Source organism: Notamacropus eugenii, chromosome 7 (genome assembly GCF_028372415.1).
Source record: "Notamacropus eugenii isolate mMacEug1 chromosome 7, mMacEug1.pri_v2, whole genome shotgun sequence".
NCBI lineage: Eukaryota > Metazoa > Chordata > Mammalia > Diprotodontia > Macropodidae > Notamacropus > Notamacropus eugenii.
The window spans coordinates 128,887,878-128,910,076 of NC_092878.1; the positions used below are offsets into that span (position 1 = coordinate 128,887,878).

Sequence of the window (22,199 nt, forward strand, 5' to 3'; positions counted from 1 at the left end):
TGGTTACGACCTCTAAGTTACATTCAGAATTCTGAAATCAGCTTAGGCATAGCTTAATAATAAGTTCTTGGTTTAGGTAAAGTAGAGCTTCTTAAACTTTTCCTACTCATGACCCCTTCAGTACTTTTTGAACTATGGGTTGCAGCTAATTAGAACGATGAGTGCTAAAGGGTAAAGACTTACACAGAAGAGGAAAATGCATAATATCAGAGTCATGAAGCACCAGAGGAGTTTTCTGAATTTCTGTGCCACCGTCTTTTTCTTTCCTTGTCCTTTCTTTGCTGTTTAGTCACTCCAACTCTCTTTTTTCCTACTAAAATTGTGACGCATTGATTGAAATGTTTTTAGTTTAATTTCTGTTTCCCTGATCTTGTTAGTGAGATGCAGTATTCTCCAGATATGGTGTTTTTTCATATGTGTGACAATTTTACTTTCATTTCCAAAGTTTCTAGACTCAAAATTCAAATTTGTGTTTCATTTTTACTCTCTAACTTGGTGGTATTGGCTGTGAAGCATGACTGAAGAAAGTTGGACACATATGACAGTTGTTTTTAATTGTTTGCTGGATGTGCGCCACAGCTTACTTATATAAGATGATTTTATCTGTTTTTTAAGAACACCACAGTGGAGACTTGGTGGCCTAATGGACATGGAAACCAAACTGGGTACAATATGACAGTAATTTTTAAACTAGAAGGAGGCTATCATATTGAAAAATTGACTAAGGTAAGTAAGCACTTTTGATTCATGTAGTCTTTTTTATGCTAATTGAAAATTTGCAGATCAATGAGGTAACATGTTCAGTGCTTACATTATATTGGCATCACCAACCTCATTATTATTGCTGCAACTGTGGTTGTTATTATAGAGTCATTTCGGTCAGTTTTGAAAGCAGGCAAGCGTTCCAGGTACAATATTTCTTTTGCTTGCTTAAACTTCATCACTGCCAGAGAACTGGGCTCTATTTTTACTTGGAAGGAGTTTTTAAAACATAAATACTCCTTTTTCCCTTCCCTCCAATACCCTCTTTAGCTAGTGGCATTTTTGAAAACAGTAGAATACTTTATATGTAGTAGAAGCAATATATAAACATTTTTGCTTTTGATGTAACAATATATCACATTGCAAAGTGTGTGTTGAAAAGCCTGCTGGGAATTTGGTAACATTGAGAAACACTATTGACGTAAAGCTTTCTCTGTTTGGTTAGTTTGCAAGTTCCTTCTAAGTTTTCTTTTACATAAAAAAAAAATTAAACATGGGGAAAATGCTCAGGGTATACCTAAAGCTGGGGCAGCTTAGAGCTTTTCGGTCTTCCCACAAAGGTATTTTTGTCTAGTTCTCTACACTCTGATATAGTGGCAGAGAGCCTAAGAACAGCATGGCTCATGACATCGTTTCAGATAAATAACTTCCCTAATACAGAGGCCGACTTCACAGAGTTAGGGGCCCCCCTCTCAAGTCCCAGTAATACTAGATAGTATCAGTGTTGAGAGATTGGGCTAATTATTTCAGTGACTGCATGTTTCATGTGTGTTCTCAGCATTTAAATCTAACACGCATATTTAAACAATATTTAAATATTTGACTGCCAAATCAAGGCTTGCTCTGCCATCTACATTGTTTCTATTTTTTTTTCTGTTGCCTCATGTATGTTAAATATATTTTCTCTAATCTGTAGTTTATATAGGTATGTTGGTCAGGCAAAACTGTGGTACTCAATATTCACATATTCTGCTGCTGTTCTGTGTTTGTCACATTATTAAATTTCTTGTGGCTAGTAGGAGAATCCCACACAAGCATTTTCTTCTGACCACCAGTATTTCAGAGTGAGAGTCAGTAAATGTTAAATGCCTGCTATGTGCCAACCATTGTGCTAAGTGCTGGGGATACAAAAAAAGTCACTGTCCTCAGAGCTTACAAGCTAATGGATAAAGATTAGACATAAAAAGAAATTGAAAAGGAGTTGGACAGAAGGGTACCTGTCTTTAGGGCATGCTGAACTCACGCAGCCAGGGTGGGAAATATCTGAAGAGAGGTTGAGTTATGGAGTTGATTTCATGTTGGAGGATAATGAGTTTCTGAAGATCGTGAAGTCCAAGACAGCAGCTTAGTGGGAAGTGATGAGGTGAGTGACTTGGGCACTCACCTTAAATGATAGAGGATCAGGTAGAGGAGCTCTCCAGTGACTACCCTCTACTCCCTCCAACCAGAGCGAAGGAAATGGCCTCAGAGGCAGGGGGTGCTGAGGAGCTGTGAGTTTCAGAATTGATTTTTGTCTTGCGGAACGATGAGTTTCAGGAGATCATGAAGTCATGATCATGAACAGCAGCTGGGTGGGAAATGAAGCTGACTGACCAGGGTTGTCCTAAAGTAGGTGTTTCATAGACATAGCAGAGGCTGTCTGAAAGTGATAAAGCATGATGTTTGAAAAGTGAGTGAAGCAGAAGTAGCAACTTCTTGCTTTCTCCACAATCCAGCGATTTTTGGCAATTTGGTCTCTAGTTCCTCTGCCTCTTTAAAAACCAGCCTGTTCTTCTGGTAATTGTCCGTTCACATATTGCTGAAGAATTTACTGGCATACTGAGTACAACACTTTAACAACATCATCTTTTAGGGTGTAAAATAGCTCAGCTGGAATTCCCTCACCTCCCTAGCCTTATTGTTAGCAATGCTTCTTCTGGTCCACTTGACTTTATTCTCCAGGATGTCTGGCTCTAGATCAGTGACCGCACCATTGTGGTTGTCAGTGATGGTTTAAGATCTTTCTTGTATAGTTCTTTTGAATAGACTTGCCATCTCTTAATCTCTTCTGTGAAGTCCTTGCCATTTTGGTCTTTTCTCATGCCCAATTTTGCATGAAACTTTCCTTTGTTATCTTTAATTTTCTTGAAGAGGTCTCTTGCCTTTCCCATTCTATTGTTTTCTTCTGGTTTTTTTTTTCCATTGCTTATTTAAGACAATCTTATCTCTCCTTGCTCTTCTCTGCAATTCTGCATTCAGTTGGGCACATCTTTCCCTTTCTCTTTTATCTTTACACTGAAAAAATAAGTCTCAGTACCTGATTCCTTCTATATGTAATGAAGCCTTATTGCATATTTTTAACCAGAATAGTTTATTATTCTGAAAAAGTAGTGCTGCTTGCCTTTACCTCCAGCCTAGCATAGGCTGTTATTGTTTCTTTTGTATTCACCAAACTCTTCAATACCAGAGCTGGAATTGTTGAGAAAGGGAAATTTCTTTCTCTTTGATGTCTTGTCTCTGTGTGTATGTGTGTGTGTGTGTGTGTGTGTGTGTGTGTGTGAGTATTCAAGGTCACTTTTTTGATTTTAATTTCTTTAAAAAGTGTCTGTGGTGTAGTAGATAGAGCATTGGACCTAGAATCAGAGTTCAAATCTATCCTCAGACGCTGTGTTATCTTGGCAAGACAGGTAACTGCTGCTTGCCTCAGTTTCCTCTATTAGAGCATAAGCTCTTTGTGGGTAGGGATTTTTGCATTCATTGTGAATTCTCAGGGCCTAGCACAGTGACAGACTCATAGGAGGGGCTTAGGAAACGCTTGCTGATTGATTCCTTGTCGTTTGGGAATGAATTTAGAAGGTGGGGTTGTGGATGTAGATCCATGGTAATATTCAGCAGGAGATGTTTTTGAAGTTGAAATGAGGAGAGTTCTCAGTGTTGGTCATGCAGGCAAGTTTTCAAATATAAAATAACTCTTTTGAGAAACCACAGTCACGTGGCTTTGCTTTTTGAGGTATCTGATGACAAACAGCTGAGAAACAGCCTTTAGTTAATGAATCAAGATTCATTACATTCTGACTTTACATCACCCATCTGGTCTGATGAAGCGACTGGTACCAGGGAGAGAAACTGGATATGTACATGCATGTGCTCATCAGGCAATATTCCCCTTCAGCCCTTCTGTAAAGATACTTATAACTCCTGCCTGAAAGATGGTATTGAGCTGGCCAGGTCTGCACTCTTCACTAAGCAATTCTGTTTAAAAACCAAACCAAACCTTAATGAAGTTAGTAGAAGGCCTGCCTGTCTTATGTGGATCTTAAAATGCCTTCCCCAAAGAAGACAAACAACAGTACTGGAGAATGTAGAACATCCAAGTGGTGTTCTTGCATATTTAGACCCTCGATCCGCTCATCTGGCAAGCAGTCTCTGTATTTTATTACCTACAGGCTCAAACTTGCAGGTTTTGTTTGGCCTGTTTAAAGAAAAACAACTTTGGCCTCATAGGAAAATCATATCTTCAGCTTGGAGCCTGCTTTGGCCCTGCTCCCGCCCTGCTCCCAGCCCTTTGCTAAACTCCTTTCACAGCACGTTATTTGATGCCAAAGAAAGTACCTGTTGTAGGAGATGGCTTTGATGTTACCTCTCCTGAATAGTAGGGAGACTAGAAGGGCCAGATGCTAATCAGAGCCCACTAACTTTTAGCCTGTCTGTGTGCCCAGAGGGCCAGAATGGGTAACAGGGATAACTTCTCCCCTGAACCCTGCCAGGGGGCCTCTTGGGCCTCTTAGGGACTTAGACCAGTGAGATAAAATTCTTGTTGTGTGGAGTGGGGCACAGGCATAGGCTACTTTTTCTAAAACTTTGGAAAGTAGTAACAGATATTTTTTGGATCTGCTGTGTGTGTATGTGTGTGTGTGGTTTGTGAATTGAGTTCATTATATACATGTGTTGGTGTTTTACTGACTCAAGTTCTTGGAATCACATGAATTCCCTTTTATTTGTTCCATTTTTCCAGTTCTGTTCCATTTTTCCAGAACTGGCAGCCAAGTTTGGAGTTGGGACTTTCTGGTTAGTCATTCAGTCAAAAAAATATTTATTTATCACTTACTATGTGCCAGGCATTGTGCAAAGTACTAGGGATACAAAGAAAGGTAAAAATAGCTCCTACCCTTACTTTCTAATGGCAAAGACCTACTTGCAGATAGCTAGGTAATCTCAGAAGAGAAGGTTCTAGCGTTTGGAGGTGCTGGGAAAAGTCTCATGTAAAAGATGATATTTGAGCTGAATCTTGAGGGAAATCAGAGAAGCTTGGAGGCTGAGGTGAGGGGGAGAACGCTTTAGGCACAGAGGACAGTTATTGCAAAGGCACTGAGTTGGGTAGTAGATTGTTGCCCAGTAAGTGGGTTATTGTAGAATGCCTGGAAGGCGGGGAGGGAGAGGAGGAGAAATTTAAGACAGGTGGAGAAATACAAAGAGGGTAGGTTGTGAAACACCTTAAATGTAAATGTCCAATTGGGCATTTTACATTTGATTGGAAAGTAAGAGGGATCTCCTGGAGTTTATTGAGTTAGAAGGGTGTTATGCTTAGATGTGCACTTAAAGAAATTCACTTTGGGGACAAATATGTACAAAAAATATTTACAATAGCTCTTTTCTCATGGCAAAGAATGAGAAGTTGAGGGTATGCCCATTAATTGGGGAATGGTTGAACAAATTGTGGTATGTGATTATGATGGAATACTATTGTACAATAAGGAGTGATGAGCAGGATGCTTTCAGAAAAACCTGGGAAGACTTGCATGATGCATAGTGAGATGTGCTGTGTACAAAGTGACAGAAAGAGTAAGATGGTCAGCTGCGAATGACTTGGCTATTCTCACCAGTACAACCGTCCAAGACAACTCTGAACGACATGATGAAAAATGTTATAGATCCCCAAGAAAGAACTGATGATGTCTGAATACTGATTGAAGAATAGCTTTTTTACTTTCTTTATTACTTCTCGAGTTTTTTTAATCCGTGTTTTCTTTTACAAGATAACTATTATGGAAATGTTTTGCATGACTGCACATGTACAACTTATATCTTATTGTTGCCTTCTCAATGAGGGGAGGAGGATGGAGGAGGAAGAGAGACCATTTAGAACTCAGAGTTTTAAAAATGAATGTTAAAAATGTTTTTACATATAACTGCAGAAAAATAAAATACCAAATAAAACAAGAAAAAAATTCACTTTGGCAGTGGAGTAGAAGACGGATTGGAGTGGGAACTGAATCAAAGCAGGGAAATTAGAAGAATCTTATAATAGTGCAGATAAGACAATGAAGGACTATGACAAGGTGGCATCTATGTGTGGTGAAAAGGGGCATGTATGTGAGAGGAACAGGTCTTATAAACCTGAGTGACTGGAAGGATGGTGGTGATGAGGGCTGGAAGGGAGGTGGTGAGACTCCCACAAAGACCAGGGTACCAGGGGCAGGTCACCTGGAAGGAATTCATGGACTCAAGCATTGTTGAGATCAAGGTAAAGATTTATTACGCTTTTCAGTGGGCAAAAGTTCTTAGGGAACCTGCAACCTTAGAGGGGTACAGGTAAAGTTTGTATAGGATATTCTGTAGTGAAACATGTGCCAAAAATACTAACTAGGTGTTTTGGGGTGGGATTAGGGAGTGGTTAAGGAATGGTCAGTTTTGTTTGTTTGTTTTTTTGAGATCAGGAAAGATTCTATTAATCTTTATGTCCATCCCCCCTGAATGGATGGGTAGCCTCCCCAGTAAGGTTATAGGATGACTACAACATGGTCAGAAAGATGGGGCTTCTTATACTGTTTTCCAACTTTGGATCTCCTGCGATACCGTCCCCTGGCCATGTGATTCCATTGTCTCCTCTCTGATAGGCCTTTCCTCACACAGCTCCTTGGGCCTGCACATTAGTTTCTGACCTCTAACCTGTCCATGCTAGGTCACAAGACTTATCATCTAGAAATGTGGAAAACAGAACTTTCCTGTTTCTCACAAAATCCCCCCCTTTTTTCTTTATTAAAATTTCTGTTTCCACAACTAAATCCAATAAATACCTCTTCACATTCTTTCCCCTATGAATTCTTCCCTTCATGCATCTCCCCTTTGTATGAATATGGGCAGGGAGCAAAGTTGACCAATGCATTGACAAATTGCAAGGGGGCAATCTCCTTTCATAAGTACAAATAGAGAGATTCAAAATACAAAGGTAGATCAATGAATTGTCCATTCAGAAGTTCCATCTCATACAGCCATCTGGGGAGGAACATCATCTGATGCAGCTTTCTGGTCTGGATGCTCATTCAAGCTGTCTTCAGCACAGCATCTCTGCATCTTCTTCCCTTTATCTTCTTGTAGAAATCCAGATGTCCAGAGTGGTCAGTTCTTAAAGGAACATGCACTTTTGGTATCTACTGTGCAGGTATTTTACCCAAAATTCATTGGGAAATAACCCAAGGATGGACTGGAGGTGTGGTTTTAGGCCTGAAATGTCACTGAGTCAACTAGTGGTCAGGATTGACTCAGGAATAACAGTCTGCTCTTGAGTATACGTATGTCTAAGTCTAGGATACATGTGATTGGTCAGTGAGTTGTAAATGTCGTTATGACCTGGTGCACAGCCAGATCAGTCAGTACATAGCTCATTCAGATGAATAAGTTGTATAGGTACAGCTGGCTGTTGTAGCAGAAAGGGAGATAACAGTTGTTGCTGGGGTAGGCCTGTGGCCTTGGACTGGGGAGAAACTGTTTGGGATAGTGTTTTGAGGCTAGAGAGAAATGTGACTTTTAAAGAGAAATGTGATTTTAGAATTGGGGACAAGCACATGCACTCAAGCACCCCTTCAGTGGGACAGTAAAAGAAAAATTAGGAAGGGAGAGGGTTTGGGGGAAAGATACTGAATTATGTTCCATATTTGAAAATTTAATTTAATTTTTGAATTGAGCATTTAATTTTCTCTACTTTTCATCCCTTCAGTTAGAAAAATAAAAGAGAGACAGAACCAAATTCTTCTAAAAAATATACATATTCAAGCAAAAAATAATTCCAGTTTTGACAGGAGTTCAATAGTATAGATCATCAGTCCTCTGGAATCGTGGTTGATCAATGCAATGAATTACTTGTCTTTACTGTGTTGTATAAATTGTTCCTTGATTCTGTTCACTTCATCAGTTCTTCATGGGTTTCTCTGAAATATAACATGATTTCATACAAGTAATCACATTCTACTACATTTATAGACCATAATTTGATCAGTCATTCCCAAATTGATGAGTACCACCTCACTTTCCTCTTCTTTGAAGCTGCAGAAAAGACTGCTATAGATCTGTTTCTACATATGGATTCTTTCCTTCTTTTTTTGATCTCTTTGGACTGCAGGCCTAGTAATAGCATTCTTAGGTCAAAGGGTATGCACAGTTTAGTGACTTTGGAGGCACAGTTCCTCATTGTTTTTGAGAATGGTAAAGCCATTTCATAGTTCCATTAATTGTACATTGTGTCTAATTTCCTGCAACCCCTCCAACATTTGTCATTTTTCATTTTTTGTGCTCTTTGACATGGGTATGATGGGTATGAGATGGCACCTCTGAGTTTTTCGAATTTGCATTTTTCTAATTATTGATGATTTAGAGCATTTTTTCATATGGCTTTTGATAACTTGGATTTCTTCCTTTGAAAACTGCTTATTTATATCCTTTGATCCTTTTCTACTGTGGAATAGCTGTTATTATTATTATAAACTTGAATTAGTCCATTATCTATTTTTGAAATGAACTTTTATCAGAGTAACTTTCTGCAAAGATTTTCCCCTTCAGCTACCTGTTTCTCTTCTAATTTTAGCTGCATTTGCTCTTTGTTCATGCAAAAAAATTTTAATTTCATGATAAAATCAGCAGTTTTATCTTCTGGGACATGCTCTATCTCTAGTTCATCTAATTTGTTTAAGATGTGACATTTTATATCTAAGTCCATTTGGAGCTGGTCTTGGTATATAGAAATGAATTCTGTTTTAGACAGGTTGTGTGTGAGGCACATTATGAGACATTTAGTTCAAAATGCCCAAAAGAAATGGGCTGGATAAAGATAGGTCTGTAAATCATTGACACTGTGATGATAATTGAACCCATGGGAGTTGATGAGATAGTAGAGAGGAAAGAAAAACCGAGACATTCTTAGGTGATGTTTGCAGTTAGTGGATTTGTCATGGTTGAAGATCTTGCAAAAGTTATTAAAAAGGAATAGTCACACAGGTAAATAGGAGAGCCAAGACTGTCATGACTATCATGACAGGGAAGACAGAGTATCCAGGAAGAAGAGGTGATTGACAGTGTCAGAGGTTACAGAGAGGTCAGAAGGGATGAGGACTCCACTCCACTTGGACTTCTGGTGGTGCTGTTCCAAGGTTTCAGCTATCAGACTTTGATTCCCAGGGCTTCTTTGGCTCCGTGGAGAAGACCCTGCTTCTCCCCTCCTGGGGCTTTCTTTTGTATAGGCCTGGGCTTTGTTTTCCTCTTCTGCTCCTTCCTCTCATGAGGTTTTCAGGAATACAAGATCACCATCTATCATGATGCTGACCCTCAAGGAGAAGACATTGAACAGTCTAATCACTCCAAACACTGCCTGGAATCATTCTTCAATAATTAGCATGCTTCTATCTCCATGTATACTCTCATCCCAGTGATTCAGAGGCCCTGGCTACTAATGTACAAGTCTGGTTCCCCAACCCTCTCCGCCTTCTCTTTTATTTTCATCCACTTCAGGCCCTCTAATGTTCATCTTCAGATCTGCCTGCTGCTTCCCTTGTGCCTTCTGGAATTTGTTGTTCAGTTATCTTTCAGTCCTGTTCAACTCCTTGGTGACCTCATTGGAATTTTCCTGTCAAAGATACTTGAGTGGTTTGCCACTTCCTTCTCCAGCTTATTTTACAGATGAAGGAACTAAGGCAAACAGAGCTAAGTGACTTGCCCAGGGTCACACAGCTAGTAAGTATCTGTGGCCAGATTTAAACTCGGGGTGATGGGTCTCCTTATCTTCAGGGCCAGCACTCTATCCACTCTGCCATTGCCCTGCCTTCTAGAATACTTTCCCTAGCATTGACAAACTTCCTTTCATCTTAAATCTCTTCAGTCCTCCCTTTATATAATACTCACTGGGACCTGGCTCCCTGCTAATGACGTTGCTTCCCTTACCACCCTTTCCAATACTAGTTATACATTCATTTGAAGCTCCAACTCACTGGTTGCTGTGAGGAAGCTGGAATACTCCTTGCTTCTCATTGCTGTTTCTAGATTTTCCTTCTATCACCATCACTTGACTGTTTCTTGTCTGTTGAGGTTCATGCCATACAGATTTCTCACCCAAACCAGATCCTGGTTGGCTATTATCTTTTGACTACCATCCTTCCTTCCCTCCTCAATGAGCATAGTGCCTGGATCACAGTATTTTCTTCACTCTAACTCCTGACCTTATACTAAGACTTCTCCATACATATTGATATTTCCTCAAACTTCTCAGTTCCTCAGTCTCTACTAGGTAGTGCATTGAATAGACCATCAGGTTTGGGATCAAATATAGCCCAAGACACTTAACCAGCTGTGTGACCCTGGGCAAGTCTCTTAACCTCCATTTTCCTCAGTTTTCTCATCTGTAAAATAAGGATAAAAATAAGGATAATAATAGCACTTACCTATTTACCTGTGTTGTTGTAAAGATCAGACAAGATAATGTTTATAAAAGTGCTTAGCATATTTCCTGGCATGTAGTAAGTACCATATAAATGCTAGCTGTAATAATGATTGTGATGATCTGGCTCTGCCATCATTCACAAATGTTCCACTTCTGTGCTCATTAAGTCTCAGATTCTTTTATCTTTCCATGTTTCCCTTTGTATTTCAACTTTGTATTTCTCTATCCTTTGTCATTGTGATCTCCCTTCCTTCTTTTTTTTTGGTCCCCCTCTCACTGACTGTACTTGACACACTCTTCTCTGCCCCAGCGCATGGGACCACTTACAGCTCCACACTGTTCCCCAGTTGGGTTCTGTGACCCCGTGTCCTGCAGTTGGCCACTGCTTGCCATGTCCTCACATTATTCCTCTTTGTGGGCTGCTTAATAGAACTGGAGGGAATGATGGAACTGTTGTATCCACTACAAACTGATTGTGTTTAACCTCAACAGGGTCCTCACTGCTATAAGGCAGTCTTTTTACTGCTCCCTAATTGATTCACTACCCCACTCTCCACAGTGGCTATTTTGAACTTCTCACCTCTGCTTATTAAGCCTACCTTGGCTCTCTCCCCTCCAGCCTTTCTTGCTGTGGACCTTTTCATGGAAAGAAATGAAACCATTCTCAAAGAGCTCCTCTCCTCCTCATCTCATATTCTCCTTGTCTCCTATTTTTATCTTTTGCACTCTAGTAATTGATGAAGAGTTGGCTCTTTTTCTTGTCATGGCCAGTCCTACTAGATCTACCTTTGATCCTATCCTCCTGCTGTCTCCACCAGCAGAATAATCATATTATCACCCTCTCTCATTTTCAAATCTCTTTCTATTTACTGACTCCTTACCTGTTGCCTGCAAACACATCTATTTCTCCCCCATCCTTAAAAGATTCTCATTTGATTCTGCCATCCTTGGTAGCTATCCTTCTATATCTCTTCCACTTTTTTCTGTTTCATGTCCTTTAGAAATCCTTTTACATATGATATACCTTTACTTCCTCTTCTAAACCTGTTTTCTGATTAGACTTCTGATCTTATCATTCAACTGAAACAGCTCACTTTGAAGTTAGCAATGATCTCTTAATTGCTAAATCTAATGACCTTTTCAATAGTCAGGAGATTCTAGAAATAGAATATATGCAAGTTTCCTTAGAGTAATTCTGTATGATGATCTGCTACCTCATTTGGCTGGCTAAATATGATTAACTCTCACCAATCAGGAGTGGTTGAAGATTATATCTTGAATTTAAGGATCATGGATTTCAGGATGGAAGAGATGTTTAGAGACCATCTAGTTCAGCCCCTTTGGTTAGACTAAGTGATCAGAAAGGCTCACCCAAGGTCACAAAGCTGCATCTTGACTTCTTGCTATGGAAAACCTGAGAAAGAACATTTCCTGAGTGTGGGGTGCTCTTCATCATCTAGAATAATATAAAGATTAGTTAAAATTAAATCTTCAAACAAATAATCTTGAGGCTTGAACATTACAAGTGAAATGTTGAACTGATTACTGATTACCTCTTGGATAGACTGTGAAATGCTTTGTAGGTAGTTTTACTTTTGGCTATAAAAATTTCATTCAGTCATATTTAAACATAATTGCTTACCTCCTTCAATAAATCTCTGATATAAAAGATGTCATATTTCTCCATTGTTAATTTAACATTTTTTCCTATCATAGTATTCATCTAGTTCAAACTCCTCATTTTGCATAGGAAGGGAGGGGTAACAAGAGTGATGACTGGCCCAAGGTCACACAGGTGTGTGAATCCAGATGTTGGAATTTTTCTTTCCACCGCGTCGGCCTGTCTACAGAGAGAACTCATGGGTTGTATCAACAATTCGAATATTTTCTTTTTAATTTTTGATTCTTTTAAGAGGAATGCTTTCATAGAATTATTCATTTAGAGCTGAAAAATCGTTATGGGTTATATAAATCATTTCATTTTACAAATGAGAAACTGAGGCTTAGAGATGTGAGATCACTTGTTCAAGGTCACACAGGTTCTGAGTCTCAGTCCTGATGCTGTCTGAGACCACAGCCTCCCTGGCACAGCTTTCTTTAGTCAGTCTGGTCAGCCAGTGTTAGGGGATGGGAGGGTCAGGGAACGTCTGCACGATGCATTGGGCAAATCAATCAGGAGAGCTGGAATTTGAACCTCAGGTCCTTTGACTCCAAATGCAAAATTCTTTCCACTCTATCATATTGCCTTAAAATGCCCCTGGTAAGCAGCAGGAATGTTTAAATTTATGTGTGTGTGTGTGTGTGTGTGTGTGTGTGTGTGTTATTGAGAGCTGAGGTATGAATTTGCCTTTTTGCTTTGTAAGCACTGATTCCATAAATTCTCACTTTTTTTTGTTGTTGCTTTCCATGATAGGTTTATTTCCGGACAATAGAACTTATAGAGGCTCCAATATCTGGGTCCTCCGGCTTAAGTTTCTACTTCAAGATTAATGGACTTCCCATATTTCTCAAAGGATCTAACTGGATTCCAGCAGACTCCTTCCAGGATAGAGTAACCTCGGACTTGTGAGTTAAAATTCATTGGCTTTTGTTCATTTCTCACAATGATATATACTCGTTAAGAGTCAGTCATTTATTTATACTATGCTAGAAGCTGATGCTTTGGGATATAATAAAATCCTGTTTTTAGGCAGTATCACATTTAAACCATCCCAGAGAGATGACAACGTAGCAATTTTTCTTTCCAAAAAAAGGTTCCATAATTCCTTAGCCATTTGCTTACATGTATAATAAATGTACTTTTAAGCTGTCCAGGATATTGTATGTGATTTCTCCTGGCATTCTTTATGTGTATTTCAAAAACATTGTTTAATGACCCTCTTTTCCTTTTTTCTCTTTAGGTGACAGCCATACCCTTAGCTTCCCTCTTTCTTCCCACCATCTCCCCAGACTGATTAAAAAAAAGAAAAACAAAACCTTTATAATAATTTTATACTGTCAAGCAAAACAGATTTACACATTGGCTGTGTCCAAAAATGGGTGTCTCATTCAACTAAATGAGTCCATTCCCTTTCTGTCAGGAGGTGGGTAGCATGTTTCATTATTAGTCCCTTGGTATCTTATTTGATCATTATATTGATCGATTTCTAAGTCTTTTATAGTCATTTATCTTTATAATACTGTCATACAAATAATTTCCTCACTTCTGCTTACTTTACTCTGAATCAGTTCATATAAGTCTTCCCAGGTTTCTCTGAAATGATCCCTTTTGTTATTTCTTAGAGTGCAGTAATATTCTGTTATATTCATATGCCATATCTTGTTCATCCAATACTCATTTGATGGAAACTCATTGATTTCCAGATTTTTGCTATAACCAAGAGAGCAGCTATGAGTGAATGAATGGAAAACATATGTCAAGCACTGACTATATGCAAAGCGCTGGAGATAGAAATAGAAAAGCAAGACTGTTCCTGATCTCAAGGCACCCATATTTAATGAGCTGTAAATATTTTTGAATTAATGAGACCTTTTCCTTTTTTTATTTCTTTGGGGTATAGGACTAGTAGTGGTATTACTGGGTCAAAAGGTATGCATAGTTAAGTGACATTTTGTGCATGGCGTTGCTTTTCAGAATGGCCAGATCAGTTCATAACTCCATTAATAATGCAAAGGAGTTTTTGTAGCCCTTCCAACAATTCTTTTTTTGGTCATCTTTATCTGTTCCTAAAGTGGAACCTGAGTTGTTTTAATTTGATTTTTTAATTATTATTGATTTAGAGCATCTTTTCATTTATATTTCTTCTTTTGAAAGCTCCTTATTCAAATCCTTTCAGCATTTATCTGTTGGAGAGTGTCTTTTGTCTTTAAAATTTTGAATTAGTTCTTATGTGTCTTATATATGAGGTCTTGTTAGATAACTTTTCTGCAAAGATTATGATTTTTTTCTTCCTCAGTAATTGTTTCTGCCCAGGTCAACTTTTCATCAAGATGTCTACATCCATTCCTGAGCTCTCTCTTGTGAGTTTATGGGAAATGCTCCCAAAATAACTGGATCTCTTTCTTGGTTTGATTGGTCATATGGCAGGTTGGAAGAAGATATGATAGAGACTCATTAAAAAGAGAAGATTTAGGAAGGAGAATAAAGAGCTAGGCGCTCATGTCAGAGTTTTGGTTTCATTTGCTAACTTTTACTACTATCCTTTCAGTCAATGTTTCAACACATTGGGAGTCCTTTTCCCCCCTCCCATACTCAGGTCCCTCCCTATGCTGGTCCATCCAGAACCCATCTGGGCTGCTTGACTGCTCACAAGACTTAAATGAGATGGGAGTTACTGACTGAGATGATGGACCCCTATGCCTGATGACCCTCCTTGCCTCTATTCCTTGGAGAGTCCTACCAGTGATGGAGCTAAGGACTGTTGGACCTTGTCATCCATCTCACAGCTTGTACCTGTACAACTTCCAAGCCTTTCCATAAACCCTGCAGCTGAGCTTGCCTTTATGTGTTGCCTCTCATAATTAGCATGTAATTTCCTGGAGAAGAAGGATCATTTCTCTTTTTCTTTTTCCATCCCCAGCACCTAACACAGTGCTTGGCATATAGTAAGCCCTTAATAGCTCCTTTTCATTCACTGGTTATAAGCATAAGACTTCTTTGTAGTGTAGGTATAAAAGTTATTCTATGCCTGCTGCCAAGATTTGCATTTTTATTTGTTTCTATATTATTAGGGAGGTTACTTGAAGTCTAGAATAAGTCATTTGCCCTGTAGTGTTCTCATTTTCCTATCAGGAGATAATTTGTTTTTTACTCCAGTCGTCAGCAGTTTAAATTGTGTCCATCAGTGGAATACCCAGTTATTCTTCAATTTATTTTAAAACAAGTTATTGATGCTTAAAAAACCCATTTCTGTCACTTCCTAATGAAGTCAGAGAAGGTACAGTTAAACCACAGAAAAGCAAAGCATTGGCTCTGTCAGTGTTTGCCTCATTTTCCACATAAATTATACTACCTCTCTGAGAGTTACTGTTTCTCCAAAGTCATTACTGGGACTTGCATGGATATGAATTTTGAAATCTTTCATTGTCTTTATTTACCTTATTGTGGTCATTATATAAACTGATTTCTTGCTTCTTTCTCCTTATTTGGCTTGGCATCAGTTTATACAAATATTCCCATGTTTCTCTGAATTGTTCATATTCTTTTTTTATGGCATAGTAATATTACATTAGATTCATATACCATATTTTGGTTCACATGATTCTTGACCCACTTTGTTTCCAGTTATTTTGCTACCACAAAAAGTTCTACTATGAATATTTTGATTTATTGAGACTTTTTCCATTGTCTTGGAATTTTTGGGGATATATGCCTCCTATTTGCATGTCTGAATCAAGGTCAGGTACAGTTTTGTGACTTTTCTATTATAATTCCATATTATTTCGCGGAATAGTTAGAGCCATACACAGTTCCACCAACAGTGTATGAGTATTTGTCTCTTCTCGCAGCCCTCCAACATGTACTATGTTCCTTTTTTCCGTGCAAATCTGATGAGTGCGATGTGAAATCTCAGAGTTTTTTAAATTTTCATCCTATATTATTAATATTTTTCTCATTTTTACAGGTTGACTTTCAAATGGACTTGTTTAATTTGTTGTGCTTTTTCTGTTTTTCATATTGTTTATCATGTTTCAGAAGCTTTTCTATTTAATTCTCTGTTTTGCCGTAGATTACGACTTCTTTTGCAATCTGCTGTGGATGCTAACATGAATACTCTACGAGTTTGGGGAGGGGGTATTTATGAGCAAGATGAATTCTATGAAATCTGCGATGAACTGGGAATAATGGTACATATATATTTTGTGTTTGTCCTTTTGTGTTTGATTTGACCAATTTTTTATTCATAAGACATTTGCATGTTGCAAATTCTACACAATTTTCTCTGTGATGTGATTTAATTTAGTCATTTTTATAAAGTTCTTGTATTTAAATGTTACCAAAAAAAGGTATATGCTATTAGAAAGGCATTTCAGAGATCACTCAGTCCCAAAGTATTTATTGAACACCTACTTTGTATCCAGGAAAGTCGTAGGTAGAAAGAAAATAGGTATAAGACATAATACCTTGCCCACAAAGAGCTTACAGTTCAGTTGGAATGGTAAGTCCACACTATAAGTGAAAGACTTTGCCTTAGGCCTTTACGGCAACCGCAGGTGAACTTGACCAAATGTTCTCCATAAGCAGGACTTCTGAATGTCCAGAGTTAAACCAGGACATTTTTTATCTCCCTTTCTTTCCTCTTTACTAAATGTATAAATAGAATAAAGCATTCAAATGTGAAGTCCCTGCAGCTAGTTGATGTCAGTGTTCCTGAAATACACCTGGTTGAAGATGTCATCCTTCCGGCCTTTGTCCTCGATACATGGCCAGCCCAGCACCTTTACTGATTCTTCATAGGTTGGAGGATGTTTTTATGCTGTATCTCCCACCATCCACATTGATTTACAGTCTACTTTAAACCCAAAATTCCATTTTCCATTGCTATTTTGCTCACCTGCAAAGTATCTAAGTAAAATTAGGGAGTAATTAAGTAGGATAATTAGGTAGGATAAATTAAACTATAGATGGAATGGGATAGGAGGGATTCGAGAAGGAAGAGACCACTTTGGCCGGGAGCAATTATAGGAAGAACTCCTGGAAAGAGAATATGACACAGGTCTGGACCCAGAGTCACAAAGGGTGGCATTAGAACCCAGGTCCCCTGAGTCCAGACCTACACCCAGGCAGCATGGGCCAAACTGTGTAAAAGTTTTTGTCATGTATTCAGTAGATTAGAACTGAAGAGCTATAGGGGATGGTGAGCTTGTTTTTAATTAAAATAATGAAAATGAGTGGGCCTTTAATTAAAACAATCTGGCCTTTTGGCAGTGACAGAGAAGAGCTATTGGAAGGAGAGGAAGAGTTTTGACCCCCTGGCTTCCTGGAAACTCTGGGGAATGGGGAATGACTTAAGTATGTTTTTCCTCAAGTCAGGGCAAACATTTGAGTTACTTGAACAACAAAAAAGTTTAATTGACAGCAGCAAAGAGTCTTGCAAATGAAATTCGGTAAACATTTATTTAACTCCAGTTCCGTGTGAGCCTGTCTGGTGGTATCAGATCGTGGATAGAAAGCTGGTTTCAGAGGCTTTCCAATCTTGCCTCAGACATCTATGGGCTGTGTGATCCAGAGTGGGTCACTTCCCTTCTGGACAGTCCTGTAAGGCTGTAGCAGGTCAGAGCACAGATGCTGATCTGTGTTGGTAGAGAGCTTCATCACCAGGATGAAACCCTAGACCAATGAAATCGTGGCCCTCCCAAGGGCAGGCGAAAAAGAAAAGAAAAGAAAAGAAAAACAACAGTGGTTGTTGGCGGAAACACAACAATAGAAAATGACACTGGCCCTTCACAGAGACCACAATCAAATAAGAAGGCCATAACGTGTCCACAAATAAGGATGAGCTAAGCTAGAATGGGACAAACATAGGAGGTCTCCAGAATGTTCTAAGAAAATCTGGGAGCTCACTTTGAGTTGTGGAAGTCAGGAAAGCTTTTTTTTAAAGCCTCTTTTAAAAATAAATGTTTATTGATACATTTTGTTTTTACTTTGTTTTCACATTGCCTCTATCCTTTATCTTTCTCTCTTTCATTTATCCTTCCTTTCTCAAAGCTATCCTATGTAACAAAGACATTTCTTTTCCTAAAGAAAAAAGGCAGAAGAGTGGAAAAAATGAACAAAAATGATTAATGCATCAAAAAAAAAAAAAAAAAGCCTGTCATTATATTCAGTGTTCTAAACCCATGGACCTCCCCCATCTCCAAAGGAATTGGAAGAGGTGTCTTCTCATGTCTTTTATTGTCAAGGAAGCCTTTATGGAGAAAGTCTTATCTGAATTGGAGCATGATTGGAGGGAATGGTTGTGACAGGTGGGGCTGAGGAGGCTATGTGTATTAGGCGTAGAAGACATGCCCAAATAAGGGCGTGTGGTAGGAGGGAGTACACTACAGGGTTGGTGACCAGCTAGGCAGAGGGTGTCTAATTTTTTTTATTAGAATACGACATGGTTTAAATGCACATATTTGGTATCTCTCTGAAGGACAGCTTGGAGAGAAGAGATACTAGAAGCAAAGAAATAAGTTAGAGGACTATTAGAATTCATTTATTCATTCAGTAGACATATATCATACAGCTGGATGTATGCTAGAGGCTTAGGTTACAAAGAGACAAAAAACAGATCTTACCCTCCAAGGGTTTACATTTTGTTAGGAAAATAGCAGGTTCACATAAGTAAATGCAAAGTAATTAAAAGGAAAGTTAAATTACAGAGGCACAGGAGAGATAAAGAAAGGCTCGTGCGGGAGATGGTTGGGACTGTATTCTCGCTTGGAAGGAAATAAGGAATTTTAAGAAGCGGAGGCACAATTTTAAGGGAGTACCCACCTGGTGGGAGGGAGAGAGCCTGTGCACAGACATCTTGGGAGATGAAATGTCATGGATGAAAAACAGAAGGTCAGCTTGGGTGGAATGTGAGGTGTGTGAAGGGGTTTAATTATATAACAAGTCTGGAAAGGTAGGCTGGAGCTAGATTATGGGGGGCTGTAAAGGTAAATAGAAAAGCCTGGGACCAGTCAGGTTGGAAGTGTCCAACAGGCAGTTGTTGATGCAGGACTAGCATTGAGAGGAAGTACTAAGGTTGGAGTTAAAGCTCTGGATATCACCTGCATAAAGGTGCTAGTTGAGCCATGGGAACTGATGAGATGAGGGCCTGAACTAGTGTGTGAATTGAGTGAAGGGGATAATGTAAGGGTGACTGGGGAGGTAGAATCCACTGAACTTGGCAACTGATTGGCTGTGGGAAATTGGGAGGAGAGACAGGTTTGGGGACTAAGACTGAGTTTGAGTTCTTCATGGAACATCCTGGTGTAGCTATGTGACAGGCATTTAAAAACAGGGTTCCGTGGTTCTTAGGAGAAACTGGGCTTGAAAGTAGCAATGTGGGTGATAACTGAAATTGTAAGAACAGGTAAGACTGTCAAGGGAGAAGGACATAGAAAAATGGAATAAAATTTAAACTTTAGGGCAGAGGTTCTTCACCTAGCATCTGTGAACCTGTTTTTGATAACTGTACTTTAATGTAATTAGTTTCCTTTGTCTTCTGACAAGGGCTCTAGTTTTCACCAGACTGCCAAAGGGGTTCATGATGGAAAAAACAGTTAAGAACCCCTGGTACAGGGAACAGATGGCCTTGTGGGTAGAGGAGGAAAAGTACCAAATTATATGTAAATGTTTAATTGTCTTAAATCTTGCGTATTCCATATGAATACACTTTAGGTGCTCGTGTTTAGTTTTTAAATTAAAGAACTTGATAGCGACCTTTATTTTTTAAAGAACATGATGACAGATAAAAGGAGTTTATCTCTTTCAGGTAATTCAACAAACAAAAACTATCCATTGAGTTCCTGGCACAGAGTAGGATTAAACACTGGAGATAACAAAATCAAAAATGGAACTGTCAGAGTGCTTGGGGAGATTATGTTTCCTTTAATCATACCTATGGAAAGTGTACTTGTTCAAATCTTTCATAAGCCATAGCTCAGAATTCTTCTGTTGCTTACATGGTGGTGGCAGAGAAGCCACATAGCTATCAGGGAAAAAAAGAGCTGCTTGAGTGTTGGCTTGGCAAGCTACATCTATAAAATGGCAGCAGATATAAAGGATTTAAATATCTTATGTGTCATATTTACATGGGTTAGGTTTTATTATGATTTTCTTTTAACATACACATATATGAAAAGGACGAAGGACTAAAACCAAATATTCATGAAGCAATTATTGTATGCAGAGTATTATGCCAGGTTTCAGGGAAGAGACAAAGTTTAAATAGGAGGTAGTTCTGGACCTCAAGGATTTTACCTTCCAGTAGTGATAAGAACCCTACCAGGTAACCCAACCACTTCTCCTGTAGTCTTGTGTAACAAGGAGTGAAATGATCAAACGCTATGTGCAACATGAGGAAGAAACGCTTGGGGCGTTAGGGGTCAGGGAAAGCTGTTTGGAAGAAGTGACATTTGAAATGGACTTTACATTGAATAGACTCGTAAGGAGGAGGGAAGGACATTTTATCAGCCAGTCATCAAACAGAGGCAGACTCAGTGCTGTACTGTGCTGGGGGCTGGAGATATGATGACTAAAATGAAATTACCCCTCGCCTCAGGGGATTTATATGTTATTAGAGGAGGTGACAAGTATGTTTATACATAGATACGAAGCACAAGGTAAAGCAGTTGATAAATTTCAAGAAAAAACCTTCAAAGGAAGTAAGAGATTCTAGGAGGTAGAAATCAGGAGGGAGGGCAATTCAGTTGTGAGGAGATAGAGGGGCAAGTGAGTAAGGGCCAGGTCCAGTCTGGCTAGAATGCAGGGCACAGGAAGGGCAGTAATGTATAACAATGTTGGAAAGTTAGGCTGGAAAAGTCAGTTGTTCTGAAGGGCTTTAAAAGCCAAACAGAGTTTATATTTGATCCTAAAGGCAATAGGAGGTCTTTGGAGTTTTGAGTAGAGGGGAGGAAATAACCTTTATTGTGTCTAGAGAGTGACATGGTTAGACCCGAACTTTAGGAAAATAGCTGTGCTGAGATTGTGTTGGAGTGGAGAAGGGTTTATGACAGGGATAACAGCCAGTCAGGAGGGAATGGGAGAAGGATTGGCTTAGCACAGTTTGGGGCAGCCTTGTTGGTACATTGAGGAGTAATGAGGAAAAATCAGCTTGATCATTGTTTAGGGTAGTTGTTATTGAGCCAGCACGGCAAACCACTGGGTTAAGTGAGCCTGAGGATAGAGTAGGAAAACATCAAGTAGTGAGAGAACCAGAGGTCACCATAAGGGCCAAGACTTGATCTGATGTGAAAGAGAGAAGGCAGAGGTGGAGGTTTGGGCAAAAAATGGAATATGAGTTCCAGATCTTGGAGGAGGTATAAGTGCTACAATTGATGAGGTCTGAGATGTGATTGTACCAGTGTGTGAGTTAAAGAGTGATGAAGATAGAGGTTGTTGGAATAGAGGATGCTGAGTAGTTGTCTGGGGAGGTTGTAAAAAATACTTTGAAGTCCTAAAGTTCAGTGGTAAAGCATGTGGTGGAAAAGACCATGGACCAGGTGCTAAAGGCATTGGAAAAGGTGAGAGGGAGATTGATGATGTCAGTAGATGACAGCTGCTGTCTTAGGGAGAAGTGGCCTGTGCTGTAAAGGGTTTGAAACATAAAATGTCATTGAGAGATGATGGTGAACAAATAGTAGGAAACAAGGAGGATATTTGCCCTTCCTTCTGACCCTTGGAGTGAGGAGGGAATGATTGCTCTCCTCAGAGAGAGTATGAGAGAGTTGGTGTTCTCAGGGGTGAGCCAATGAACTGAATTTTTTTTTACATACCAACTTTTAATACATCCAAAAGGACAAAATTAGTGAAGAAAGTTTGTACTGAATATTAATAAAATTTGGTGTTGTTAGATTTGTTGGACCAGATTTATTCACTGAGGTTTTTTAAATCTCTTAAATTGACTTTCCATTTGTGTGGGGCTTGTCTGAGGGTCTGTTTTATTTTTTTAGCTAGAGTAGAACAGTTGTAAAAATATAAAATGTTCAAGTAGACATGGATTTGCATATTTTGTTTAACCTATGATTTGAATTTTGTTTTGTTTTTGTGCCATAAAAACTT

At 39.0% G+C, this 22,199-nt stretch overlaps 1 protein-coding gene across 1 annotated transcript in view; it reads left to right on the top strand.

The window, feature by feature from the left end:
* The window catches only part of MANBA (mannosidase beta), a 106,201-nt gene that overhangs the window by 36,833 nt on the left and 47,169 nt on the right, over positions 1-22,199 (top strand). Inside the window, exons 7-9 of the mRNA XM_072624368.1 lie at positions 616-726; positions 12,861-13,012; positions 16,177-16,294. Coding sequence (XP_072480469.1) covers positions 616-726; positions 12,861-13,012; positions 16,177-16,294 — 381 coding nt within the window. The remainder of the gene's footprint in view (positions 1-615; positions 727-12,860; positions 13,013-16,176; positions 16,295-22,199) is intronic.